This window comes from Carassius carassius, chromosome 2, assembly GCF_963082965.1.
Source record: "Carassius carassius chromosome 2, fCarCar2.1, whole genome shotgun sequence".
In the NCBI taxonomy this organism is placed as follows: Eukaryota; Metazoa; Chordata; class Actinopteri; order Cypriniformes; family Cyprinidae; genus Carassius; species Carassius carassius.
The window spans coordinates 35,269,426-35,282,999 of NC_081756.1; the positions used below are offsets into that span (position 1 = coordinate 35,269,426).

A 13,574-nucleotide genomic window follows, 5' to 3' on the forward strand; every position below is an offset into this window, starting at 1 on the left:
TCAAGCATCTATTTTTAGATCCCTGGAGACAAAGCAGTACATTCTCTCGAAATTGAGTGAACAGGTAGAGACCAACCTGGGTACTGCCATGATGTACACGCTCTTTGAGTGGGCTAAAGAGAACCAGGAAACACTCATGGAAAACCACCAGCCTGTGACATCTGCTGTGGTCTGTATTCTTGAAGTGTTGGGCTGTCTGAATATATTGTGCAATCTCTGGACTACTGCTTTCTGATTTATTTGACTTTATATCTTTATACAGTCACTTCACCTCAAAGAATACAGCAGCATATTTTTAACTGGTGAAGGTCTCTTGTAGCTCTGGAAACCTCTTTTCGGCATTTCAGCAATGACTTTGTCACCCATCCGGGAAATAATGTAACGACTCTGTTGTTTCTCAGACCCTGATATCCAACAGCGATGTCATGAATAATTCCACCACTGCCAGTAAGAAGAAGGAAAAGAAAGAGCAACTAACCAAAGCACAGAAGAGGAAACTGATTGGAAGAACAGGTTAGTATCATTGGCAAAAAAGAAAAGAAAAAAGTCTGGCTTTGTTGTTTGAATGCACACTGATGTGAAACTGCTCTTTGCGATGAACAGATAATAAGGGTGAACTGCCAAGAGGTTGGGACTGGGTAGATGTTATTAAGGTAAGCTAAATTGAAAGGATTTACTGTAAATGCCATTTTACATGTAATAAGTGCACATTCTGGAATTTTCAGGGACTTGTTTTATAATGTCTGTCTTTTTTCTCTTTTGCATGGGGATCTCGTCCATACATTACCACCTTTTCTGTCCAACAAACAGCATGTAAGCAGTTTGTGTGTAAAATATACATGTATATAGTGCCCCACAAGAAGTATTTGCACTCTAAGGTCATTATTTTAAAGAAAACAATACAAGCATTTGACTGAAGTTTAAAATGTGTGATTTTTAAATAAGAAAATAAGTTTTTGAACTATGCTAAAAATAACATGTTTTGGCATAATTCATATGATGAAGTCCACCTGTGGTTTCTCTGCTATAGGACACCTTTGTGAACTTCATGTGAACTGATGTCATACATCCACTGCAAATCAACATGGGAGGATTGGTTTTCAATTTTTCCAAACATGCCTTGCATCGTTTATTCACAGATGCTGCTTGATTTGATATTCTGTCATAATGACAAACGAATTGGGTATGACTAGAGTGTTAAAATATTTTGGGGCTTCTATTTTGAATGAAATCTTAGTGTAATCATATCAGTGACATACTAGGCTATAAACACTGTTTATAGTTTTTAGAAACTGTAAACCATTGTACAACAGTGTCACAAAGAAACACTGCCACTACATTTATTAAGCATGGTTGCATTCAGTTGGAATAATTTACATTAAGAATTACAATAGAAAACAGTTGTTAATAATTGTAAAAAAAAAAATCTCAATATTTTATTGTATTTTTGGTTAAACAAATGCATCCTTCTTTTAGCATAAGATACTTTTTTTTTAGAAACATAAAAAATCCTCAATACCACAAACCTTTGAACAGAAGAGAAGTGCAAGCTTATAATCTTTTTACATGTTTCTTGTTTTCTTTTTTCTTTCCTTTTCATAGCTGAGCAAAACTGGAGGAAAATGTGAAGATTAAACAAATGAGAAAAAACAATGGATTGAAATGTATGGATGAAATAATGTGTCTCCGGTTTTTTTTTTTTTTTTATGAAAGCTGAACAAAAATTCTCTCTGGCCATGATTTCAATTCACTTGGAGCTGCCACAGAGCTGATTTGACCCTGAGTGCAAGAAGCTCTGCCATTACAAAGACACGTGTCCTCAGATCCACACTAGTCAGCTGAGCCATGCGTGAACGTCATGAGGTGTGTGATAAGAAAACCAAAACATGTTTAAATGCTTGTATTTTTGGATCTGGTAGAACAGTTGTGTATGACTTAATAAACCTAACAGCAGTGTTAAGTTTCATCTAGTGAAAATTCCTTTTATAAATTGTATAATGGGTAGTTTAAAGGTACAATCTGATAAGTGCTGTCAGGGTTTACTGAAATAAAACAAGTATTATTTCGCTGGTCGTGTGATCTCAACAGTGTTGGGGAGTAACTAGTTACATGTAACGGCGTTACGTAATTTAATTACAAAATTATTGTAACTGTAATTAGTTACAGTTACTACGAAAAAATGAGTAATTAAATTACAGTTACTTATGAAATTTTTAACGATTACAAAGGGGATTACATTTGAATATTTACACACATCCACGTACAGATTTAACTGATTTCTTTCCCAAATTGCACTGGCAATTCTGAGACATACCGCCCAAATAATTTCCGGGATGCGGAAATACAGTCTGGTTCGTAGAATCCAGTCATAAAAACGAAATGCCTAACGCGGACGGAATATGCCACATTTTGGATAACTAAATCAAAAGTAGGTCAGTACACTTGAATCAAAACATGACATGGACTAGTGTCTGTGAATATCAAGCCCCAAAAATGCAATATATGACTTGCACATTCTGCGTGTCTGTGGAAATCAGGCGCGGACTGGACACCGGGAGAACCTGGACAATTCCCGGTGGCCTGGCAGCCGATTTTGCCCCACTATTTAATATCATTATTGTATACTAAAGCGATCATTTGCGAATCCGCCATTTGATAATTAAATCTCTAATAAGTCATGAATTGTTAGTCATGACTCGCGCGCTCTCCGCGCCTCCGCCAAACGGGTTGGATCAGACTCAGTCAATGTAATCAATCAGAGTAATCAATGCGAGAGAACAAGAGAGAAAAGAGTGGACTGTGGAAGCGCACAGCTGGAGCAGAGAAGCAGAACTACTGTTCAGGGTTTTAGGTCAGTTTAATCTGTAAATATGCTTTTTTGTCTTTGTTTTTATATTTAATTAATCAAGCAGCAGCACGTTGCTCATCAGCCATCACTCAAAATACTATATAAAGGACATCATTATTATCTGTTGTAATGTTACAGTAGGAATTTAGCTGAAAAAAATTCAGATTTTTTTTTATAGGTTTAGGGGGAGCTACGAGAGACAACAACACAACCCTTACGAAAATTAACATTTTAATATTTAACTATAAATCCAGAGAAAATGGTTACTATTGTTTAACTGTGGTAACCAAAAATGTAAAATTATTTTACAAATGTATTTATTTAAAAATAAATACAAATCCATTTGCAAAAAAACAAAACAAGGTTATTTTACTTTTATATAGGCTAATAAAAGCAAGGTTAATTTTTGTAAGGGAAAAACATGACTTGTGTACAGTATTAGGATTTTTCTATAAAGATATTGTAGTATTGTAGAGTATTGTATTGTAAAGTATAGTTTTGTTCAATCTTGAGTATTAAAGTCATGAGAGAGATGGATAACAGAGCAAAATAAAGAGACTGAAGAGAAAAATGGAAGTGAAGGTGCAGTTCAGGAGAGAACTTTTAATTACTTTGCATGTCCCCAAATTAAAGATTTAAACCTTTTTTTATGTCAGGTCCATACAAAAAATAGTTTTGTCCATGAATTTGTTTGTATGAGTTTGAATTTTCCAGTCTGAATTTTTTTCCCAGTCTGCCCCTCCTGTAAATTAATGGCAAAGACATGGTTTCATTTACTACACATAGGCCTACTGAAGCTCGCAGTGTTTTCAACCTCTGAATATACTGTAGGAGTACACGAGCACATAAACATAATTTCTAGAACTGCTCTGTGTCACTTCATGTGCATTTTACTTATTTTGAGAAAACTATCATCATATACAAAGAGACAGCAGTTTAAAAAAACACCAATGTTTCAGGAGTTTAGTACACAGAATACGTCACATGCTTATTAGATAAATGTATTTAAGTTGATGTATATGCTTTCATTTATTATTCTTTAATTTTCACAAATTTAGAAAAGTAATCAAAAAGTACTCAAAAGTAATTAGTTACATTACTTTAATAAAGTAATTGAAAAAGTTACACTACTATTACATTTTAAACAGGGTAACTTGTAATCTGTAACCTATTACATTTCCAAAGTAACCTTTCCAACACTGGATCTCAACATGGCAACCCTCATTATGTCTCCCACTCCATGTCAAATTAAAATGGCTAAATAAATACTTACCATCTATTTAAGAAGAAAAAAATAATTAAAGAAGAAAAAAAGTGGACTTTTAAGTTTTACATTTTGATGTTACAAGTGAAAGATATTTTATGGGTGTGTTCTTAAAGAAATAAAGTGTTTTAAAGCACAGTCCTTTGTAGATAAAACAGTGCCACTCTTGTTTCATGTGAAAACATTGTGTGAAATGTCAACATAGTGTAATAAAGTTTTCGATTCTCCAGTTTTTGGAGGGTGAGAAACATTTGAGATGATAGATGGTGTGTTTACAAAATTGTAATTTATTATATAGATAATTTAACATATCTAGCAATGATCTCCTCGTCGTGTCAGACTTTTCACCTATTAAAAAAAAACTTGAGAATTGCATCTTAAAACATACGTTAATAATCATTAATAAGTACAGATTATTTTATTATTTTTGAATGTTACATATTCTGAAAAGAAAGAAAAAGGATATTGTCTTTCTTTTCCCTCAAAACAAACTCAAGATCATTATATTTTGGGTTGTATAGAAGGGCCATTATATTGTGACCAATTTCTCTATAAAATGTAATCGTTTTTTTTTCTCAATAGCATTAAAGATTATTGTAGTGATTTCCACTTCCTGCAAAAATAAGTTATATGTTAAAATACGCTTTGAAAACGTTTGTTTGTGGATACAGTATTTGCCAATAAACTTGCTTTTTCAACTTGTTGGTCTTGAGACCCGAGGGTCGCAGGTTCGAGTCTCAGTGCAGGCAGGTATTGTAGGTGGAGGGGAGTGAATGAACAGCGCTCTCTTCAACCCTCAATACCGAGGTGCCCTTGTTGAGCAAGGCACTGAACCCCAAGTTGCTACCGGCGGGTGCTAGCTGCCCACTTCTCCGGGTGTGTGTGTTGTGTGTTACATACTCACTGCTGTGTATGTGCACTTGGATGGGTTTAATGCAGAGCACCATTTCCAGGTTTGGGTTAACATACTTGGCATATGTAACGGTCACTTTTTATGTGCATTATTTTGCTGCGTGATTACTAGAATCTGCTGTTTAGACTTTTTCCGGGTTCCCTCTTCCTCTTTTTTTTTTTGGCTGCTTGTACACGTCTGTAAGGATGATTAGATCTTTAATATGACATTGTAACATGCACTCGTCTCACTGAACGTCACGTCTGCGTCTGTCGAACGTCACGTTTACGTCTGCCGAACGTGACGTCTGCGTCTGCCACATTAAAGTTCGACTTTGTGAACGTGACGTCTACGTCTGCAACTTTTACAGTTTGGCTGCCTGAACGTCTCGTCTGGGTTCTTCCGGTTTTTTTTTTCATCAATAGCGCACATTTATCTAGAGTAAAAAAAATAATTAGTATGGTGAAATGCATGGTGTGTTTCTTTTTTTTTCTTATCCATAGATTTTATTTTAGGCAAGCCGTGTTGATTTGTGAAGAAGGCTAAATTGATCAAACATATGCTCATTGTGCTTCCTGCTGCTGGCCTCTTGATTGTTCCTTAGAAAGAAAAAAAAATGTTCGAAACATATTTCTAAAATAACTTAATAAAGAAACGAAAATAGATATGACCACTTTGCCATTAAAAAACAAAACTGAAATATTGTAATTGCTGCAACATCAGCTGTGTATGGGAAAGAGAGAGAGCAAAAGACAGGGATCAGTCAGACTCGGGACTAGAATTCTGATAAGCTGTGCAGATTCGTTCCCTTGTTTCAACTAAAAGTTTTCCTGGGCTTGGCGGGCCTCCAAACTGCCCGGACCCGTTTGCCCTTATTTTCTATCGCAAATATCATAAATATTATATCGTTTTTTTTTTCATCAGTTAAACAAGAAGTCAATATTAACAGACTTCTGTTTAAGACACACCATATTGCCTATTTTTGCTTTATTTCACCAATAAAAATATCTCATTCCAAACAGGCACGGTGCTGTTTTTTGTCTCTGAGCATCATGACGGTTTCGTTCCTGAATTAATCAACCGTTTAAATGATCAATGATACACTTATTAATAGTGACTTGATGCCACCTACTGGCGGTTTTCATTTCACATTTAAAGTACCTTTCCATTTTTTTTTAATAATTGTAAATATCAGTAAGCTATTCAACGTTTTAGGATTAAAATATCAAAACATTATTTCTGCATTTGTATCTGCAGGTTAAAGGATTCATGTCCTGCATTAAACAGTGTGTAAATACATCTAAATGCCTCTTCAGATGCAGGGTGTTTCCTCTGCATTGCAAAGATAAATTTTGTTTATAATGATTTTTATTGGTTTGGTAACAACCCTGAATTTCATATAATTCGTATTCGTATCATTTTTTTTTTTTTTTTTGCAGACACTTTATTGATTGAATTTAAGAATTTGACGCTAAATATAATGCACTCTTCTAGGAAAAAATATAAAATGCCCATTAAGGGTGAAAATAACTTTTGTTGGAAAATATTAATTTCCATCACTGCTGTGAACTGACTAAACAGAATGTGAAGAATATCAATAACTTTAGGAGTCAGCTTCTCCCACACTCAGAAAAATATAGTCTGACCGGGTTATGGCTAAAAATCCCAGAAAATATTGAGATATAATTTTTGTCTCTATGGCACCCTTATATAGCCTATTTAATTAACTGATCATTAAGCTTAAAATAAGTTTATCTTAGGTTTTCTCAACGATAACGATCGAGGACATGACAAATAAATAAATAAATAAAAATGGTCCTTCAATGTATGTTCAACGTCGGAAACAATTGTGCTGCTTAATATTTTTCTATGATATTTTTAAAGGATTGATTGATGAATCCTGGCAGATTTACAGTTTTTTTTCAACTGCTTACACACATTTTCCAAAGTTTTCCTCTTTTTTTCAAAACTTAACACACAAATTCAAGAATTGCACACACAAGATGCAAAATGCCTCACATCTCTTTCAAAATGAAACACCACAGTCAAAATATCACAAACATATTTCAAAAGCAAACATTTGTCTTACGTTGTAAACACCTTTACCATCATGTTATATTTTTGATTATGTCATATACACACTGTTATTCAAAACCTAAAGCTCTTCTTTCAAAAGCTCACATGTACATGATTGAATGTAATTGGGAGAGAGCTGGTGAATATATAAAGTAAAAACAAAAGCAAAATTGAAACTATATTTATAACTTTATATATTTTTTTGCTCTTTGTGGTTAAAAATGTAGTATAGGTGTACACAGTTTGAAAAGAAAAAAAATACATCAAAAATATGTAGTGTTGTAGCATGTAGTGTAAAATCAAACATAATGTGTGTGCTTGCATGTGGAGATGGTTGGGTGTATCTCTCCCCCGGGCTGGGTCCGGCCACAATACTTCATCCACGTCACATGCTATATTCTCTCTTGATACCTTACCAAACTGTGACCAATGCAATGCACTGTAGTAAATGAATGCAAGGGTACTACAGTAAAATATATTTATTATAGTATAGGCCTATTGTTTGTTATGGTAAAAAAGCCATTATGTGTCTATTCTCAGTCCAGCCTCTATCATTGTTACAGTTTTTCTCATTTGCTAAGACACACTAAATGAAACTGGGATCCGCTTGATCTTCATCATCACATTATTAGCACAGCAGAAGTCTTCTCTTGCAAATGTTTTAACACTTTTTCATTTGTTTCACACATTTTTCACACCCTTTTTCAAAACAGTTACCACAGATCTCATTGAAAGGCCCCAAACTCACTGTGTTGAACAAAAGAAAAAAATCTATTCACAGCTGATAGAAACTACTTGCATAATTATAAATCTCTATGCACCTGTGTGAAACTCATTTGCACAACTCTTCAATCAGTCCTCATCCATCTATAAAAGATGCCACCTCTGTGTTGCTATTTGCAAGCATGGATCAAAGAGGCCATAGGCACGGAAGGAGAGTAAGAGGGCATGGCAGAGGGGCCCGAGGAAGAGGAGTTTGTATGCGTGGTGGAGGAGCTACAGCAGCAGCAAGAGAACAAAATCCAGCTCAAGATTCAAATGAAATTCGGGCAACAATTATTGACCATGTCATCAATCATGGCATTGACCTTTAGAAATGCTGGACAAAGGGTCCAGCCCATTCTGAGTCGGAGCACTGTGGCATCTATTGTCAGGCTTTTTCGGAATGAGAACAGGTAATTCAGTGTTACTGTAATGTATACCACTGTGTATTTCAGCTTTACTGTATTGCCCTGTTAGCAGAACAAACTGTGTCTACAGTAATGCAGATGTTTTATTGATCCCATTTATGTGACTGTCATACAGTAATGTCAATTTTGACATGCTTTTACTTTATAGAATCCACACATTGCCACACACTGGTGGCAGAGGAAAGATATTTAGTATTGAACAGGAGTCTGCCATTGTAGATATGGTAGTGGCAAACAATGCAATCAGACTGCGTGAAATCCAGGCAGCAGTAATTGCAGATCAGGGAGCATTTTGAAATATAAACCATGTGAGTTTGGCAACTATAGATCTGAGTCCTTAAACGGAACCATGTCAGAATGAAGCAGCTGTACAGAGTTCCATTTCAAAGAAACTCTGACATCGTAAAGGAGGCACGATTCCAGTATGTGCAGGTACAGATTTGTTTTGTAATACCTTGTTTACCATAGTTACATGCGACTGGAATAATTTGCTTTATGAATTTGCTCTTTCTCTTAGAGAATAATGGAGCTAGAAGCTAAAGGGGCACATCACAAATTCATTTTTGTGGATGAAGCCGGCTTCAACCTCTGTAAAGTGAGGCGATGCGGGAGGAACATCATGGACAGAGGGCCACTGTCACAGTGCCAGGTCGGAGGGGTGCCAATATCTCCATATGTGCTGCCATCTCCAATGATGGAGTCCTTTGCCACATACAAACTATTGGCCCATACAATGCAGAACGCCTCAGCACATTTCTTGGTGCATTGAAAGAATTACTGATTCCACCCGAAGAGAGAGGGCTGTTGAGGCCTGGCATGACTCTGTATGTCATAATTTGGGACAATGTGGCTTTCCACCACTCTCGCCTTGTGAATGAATGGTTTGCAGCACAGCCTCGTATTATGATACAATTCCTCCCTGCATACACTCCTTTTCTGAAACCAATCGAGGAGTTCTTCTCTGCTTGGAGGTGGAAGGTCTATGATCACCGGCCATATGAGCAGATGCCCCTCCTGGAGGCAATGAATGCTGGTTGCCTGGCAATAGGTGCAGAGGACTGCCAGGGATGGATACGCCATGCAAGGAGGTATTTCCCTCGGTGCATTGCAAGGGAAAACAATGCGATGTTGATGAGAACCTGTGGCATAATCGTCAAGAACGAGTGGACCAAATGTGAAAGATAAAATGTATATATCATTATTTTTATTTTTTAAAAAGGTATTTCCACCCACAAGTTTCCTTTTGTTTGGTAGCTTTTTTTTCCAGTATCCATTTGAGTTTGTAAAGTGTCATTTCATATTGATGGCTGTATTTTGTTGTCCATTGTGTAATGCTTGATTGAAATAAATTAATTTGACCAAGTTGTTGTGTTTGATGGAAATATTTGCTTATGTTGCATGTTTTTAATGTTTTGTGAGTGTTAGAGCATTTTGCTAACAAAACGAGTCATTTTGGCCATTGAGCTTCAGTTTTATCCTGTGTGTTAACGGTTTTGAAAATGTGATGTCAGAGTGGGCAAATGTGTTAAAGCAATCTAGAAAAACGTAAACCTGGTTTATCACATGATCGACTACTGTAGCCCTAATCTCATTCGAGACCACTCTTCTTGTTCCTTGTCCTCCATTTCTGACTCATCCTCTTGCTCCCCTTCCAACCCCTCTTACTCTGTCTGCATTGTTTGCTTCCATTGTCCAAAAGCTATTACTTGACCTTTGGCCTATTTATAGGCCACTACTAAAGTTATGATTGGTTGTAATAAGTGTTTGCACATGTGAGGTGTTCGTGTGAGGCACTGAATTAGTGTGGCATTTTGATTGGTTGTGTTAAAAGGAAATCAAGAAACTTCCTGTCAGATTTTTGTGTTGCATAGAAAGTTGTGTTTTGCAAAAAGGGTTTAACGAAATTGAAAACCGAGTAAAAGGACATAAATTTGTGTATGGTTTTGCAGATTTAGTGTGTGGTTCTGGTGTTTGAGTGTCAGGTTTTAGAAATTGTGACAAGTAATCATTTTGTGTGTAAGCAGTTGAAAAAAAACTAATTCAAAATATAGAAATCTTAATAATTTGACATTATATATATATTTTTTTGCTCTATTTCACCAATAAAAATAGCTCATTCCAAACAGGCACGGTGCTGTTTTTTGTCTCTGAGCATCATGACTGTTTCGTTCCTGAATTAATCAACCGTTTAAATGATCAATGATACACTTATTAATAGTGACTTGATGCCACCTACTGGCGGTTTTCATTTCACATTTAATGTAGTTTAAAGTATTTAAAGTGTTTTTCTTTATAATTGTTAATATCAGTAAGCTATTCAACGTTTTACAATTAAAATATCAAAACATTATTTCTGCATTTGTATCTGCAGGTTAAAGAATTGATTAATGTCCTGCATTAAACAGTGTGTAAATACATCTAAATGCCTCTTCAGATGCAGCGTGTTTCCTCTGCATTGCAAAGATAAATTTTGTTTATAATGATTTTTATTGGTTTGGTAACAACCCTGAATTTCATATAATTCGTATTCGTATAATTTTATATTTTTCTTGCAGACACTTTATTGATTGAATTGAATCGCAGAATGTAAAGAAAATCAATAACTTTAGGAGTCAGCTTCTCCCAAACTCAGAAAAATATAGTCTGACCGGGTTATGGCTAAAAATCCCAGAAAATATTGAGATATAATTGTAGCCTATTTAATTCACTGATCATTAAGCTTAAAATAAGCTTATCTTAGGTTTTCTCAACGATGACGATCGTGGACACGACAAATAAATAAAAAAATAAATATGGTCCTTCAATGTTCAACGTCGGAAACAATTGTGCTGCATAATATTTTCTATGATATTTTTAAAGGATTGATTGATGAATCCTGGCAGATTTATTTCAAAATATAGAAATCTTTATTTAACATTATTGCTGAATAAATAATAATAAAATAATATTGACCTAATTAAGATTTTAAATGTAAAATATAAGAAGAGAGGTGCTTGAAAAACAGAACATTTATCAGGCATAATGCATTTTTCCATGTATTTTATTATTATTTTACAGCAACATTCTCAGATAGCAGCTGGCCATCAGGTGCTGTAAGCTACATTAAAAATGTAAAAAAAAAATAAAAAAAAATAAATAAAAATAAACTAAAAAAAACCCCACAATAACCCCAGATGTAAAAAAAAAAAAAAAAAAAGGATTTCATAAAACAATACGACATAAGTTTACCTATAAGCAACACAAACTTCGCTAAAGCATTGTTTTTGTCATTTATAGGCTTTGTACATTATATTTATACTTTTAGTGTAATTAAAAATGTCAACAAAAATCTAAATTATTATATATTAATATATCATGTATATTTAAAATGCACATTAATTAATATATATTGAGTTGGCCGGGAAAAAGACGTACTAAAAAACTGCAATCACAAAAAGGAAAAAAAAATTAATAATAAAATTATATTAGAATCCTAATTTAGATTTTAAATGTAAAATATAAGAAGAGAGGTGCTTGAAAAACTGAACATCAATCAGGCTTAATGTATTTTACAGCCTTTATTATTTTACAGCAACAGTCTCAGATCTAGCAGCCAATTGCGATCGATGGGTTGGCCAAGACGATCAAGTACTGTAGGCTACATTAAAAATGTAAAAGATAAAAACAAAATAACCCTAAAATGTCATCTCAAAAAGGATTTCATAAAAATAAACGGAATAATTAATGTACATTGAATTGGCCGGGAAAAAGACGCACTAAAAAACTGCAATCACAAAAAAAAAAAAAAAAAAAAAAAAGTCTCGTTATAATGCAGACGGAGACGTCCATTGAGAGCAGTGAATGAAGTGCAAGTAAATTGTGCATTGCCTCACACACAGCACTGAGCCGTGTGAGGACCGTGTTCTGATCCGTGTTAGGGAAAAAATAAATAAATAACTTCACTGCTACACGTGAATCACGCGTGAACGTCTGACTCGACACTTCACTGCCACACGTGATTAACGTGACGTCTGCGTGACGTCTACGCCTCGTCTGCGTCTTAAAATGAATGGATTTAATAGCAAAAAATCAAGACGTCAGTGAGACGTTCAGTGAGACGAGTGCATGTTGCAACGTCATATTAAAGATTTAATCGGAACGCCATAGGATGCACTGTCTGCACGCAATCGGACACCAAGCACATTCAGGACAATTTTATTTGTACACCTATCGTTACAAACGTTTGGGAGGGGTCTGAGCCGGTCGGCCATGATTGTAGTACACGCTATCGGTTGCCAGGGGCAATGCCTTCAGGAGATTTTTAGGAGATTTTTCTGACTGAATCCGAGCATGTGATGCAACGCTATGAGGTAACGTTAGGCTTACAACTTTAATAGTGGGATGTTCCTTATTGAGAGTGAGGAGTTGTCGTCATAGCACAGAGCCCCTCTCCTCGATATCCCAGTCTCCGACCAGTGTTGCCAGATTGGGCGGTTTTGAATTTGATTGTGCGGGTAAAAATTGTCTTGGGCGGGTGGACGAAATTTGGGCTGGTTTGGGGTCAGTTTGGCGGTTTTCAAAAATATAAATTGTATAGGCTAATTGGCTAACAAAACAAGCTCAAGTGTGCATATACTGCATCCGAACAGTCATCACGTTGTTATAAACTGCAGTGCAGAGGTGCTGATGCTGATGAGGACGTCGCGGCCATACTTTTAGCCAATCACTAGTGATCTACAGACACACGTGATGATTCATGAGCAATAACGGATCTAATTTTAAATGTATGAACTGTATGAGTGATCATAATGCCTAGTTACATGGTAAAGAGTGGGAGAGTGTTTTAACACTCAAAACGTGAATTACACCTGTTGAGGGAAAGATGACACCAAGACTCTAATATTACTGCAACTCCTAAAATAGAGCACAGTTAAATTATTTAATTTATAACATAATCTAATTATATCTAATCTATATCTAAACGATCTTGTCTTTTATCTTTTAAACAGTACAGATTGGTATATCTTCTTAGTTTTGACTGTGCAAATGTAATATGAACTTCACAAAAGACTATAGCCCCTATTAGGGCGGTATTGTTTCTCATGTGGACCGCTGTGAAAATAAATTTACATACTACCTCAGTGATAAACTCATGGATTCGGATGGCGATTATTATTGTTGTTGTTGTTAATTTTCATACAGTAGGCTATTTATCAATGAATGACAACACAGTTTTGACTGTTATATGTGTGCATAAACAAGTGTGAAATACCTAATTACGTTGCTTTTTCCTATCACTTATATTGGACACTTAGCTATGCAATT

At 35.3% G+C, this 13,574-nt stretch overlaps 1 protein-coding gene across 3 annotated transcripts in view; it reads left to right on the forward strand.

Annotated features, from left to right (window-relative positions):
* The window catches only part of LOC132109373 (RWD domain-containing protein 4-like), a 9,354-nt gene extending 7,679 nt beyond the window's left edge, over positions 1 to 1,675 (forward strand). For 2 of the 3 annotated variants that reach the window (XM_059515410.1, XM_059515395.1), the window contains exons 4-7: positions 19 to 169; positions 402 to 513; positions 604 to 653; positions 811 to 864. In XM_059515410.1, the coding sequence (XP_059371393.1) occupies positions 19 to 169; positions 402 to 513; positions 604 to 653; positions 811 to 849 (352 nt within the window). In that variant the 3' untranslated portion in view covers positions 850 to 864. Of the gene's footprint in view, positions 1 to 18; positions 170 to 401; positions 514 to 603; positions 654 to 810; positions 865 to 1,602 lie in introns of those variants that run through there. The other variant, XM_059515401.1, reaches the window with a different exon arrangement.
* The last annotated feature ends 11,899 nt before the right edge of the window (positions 1,676 to 13,574 follow it).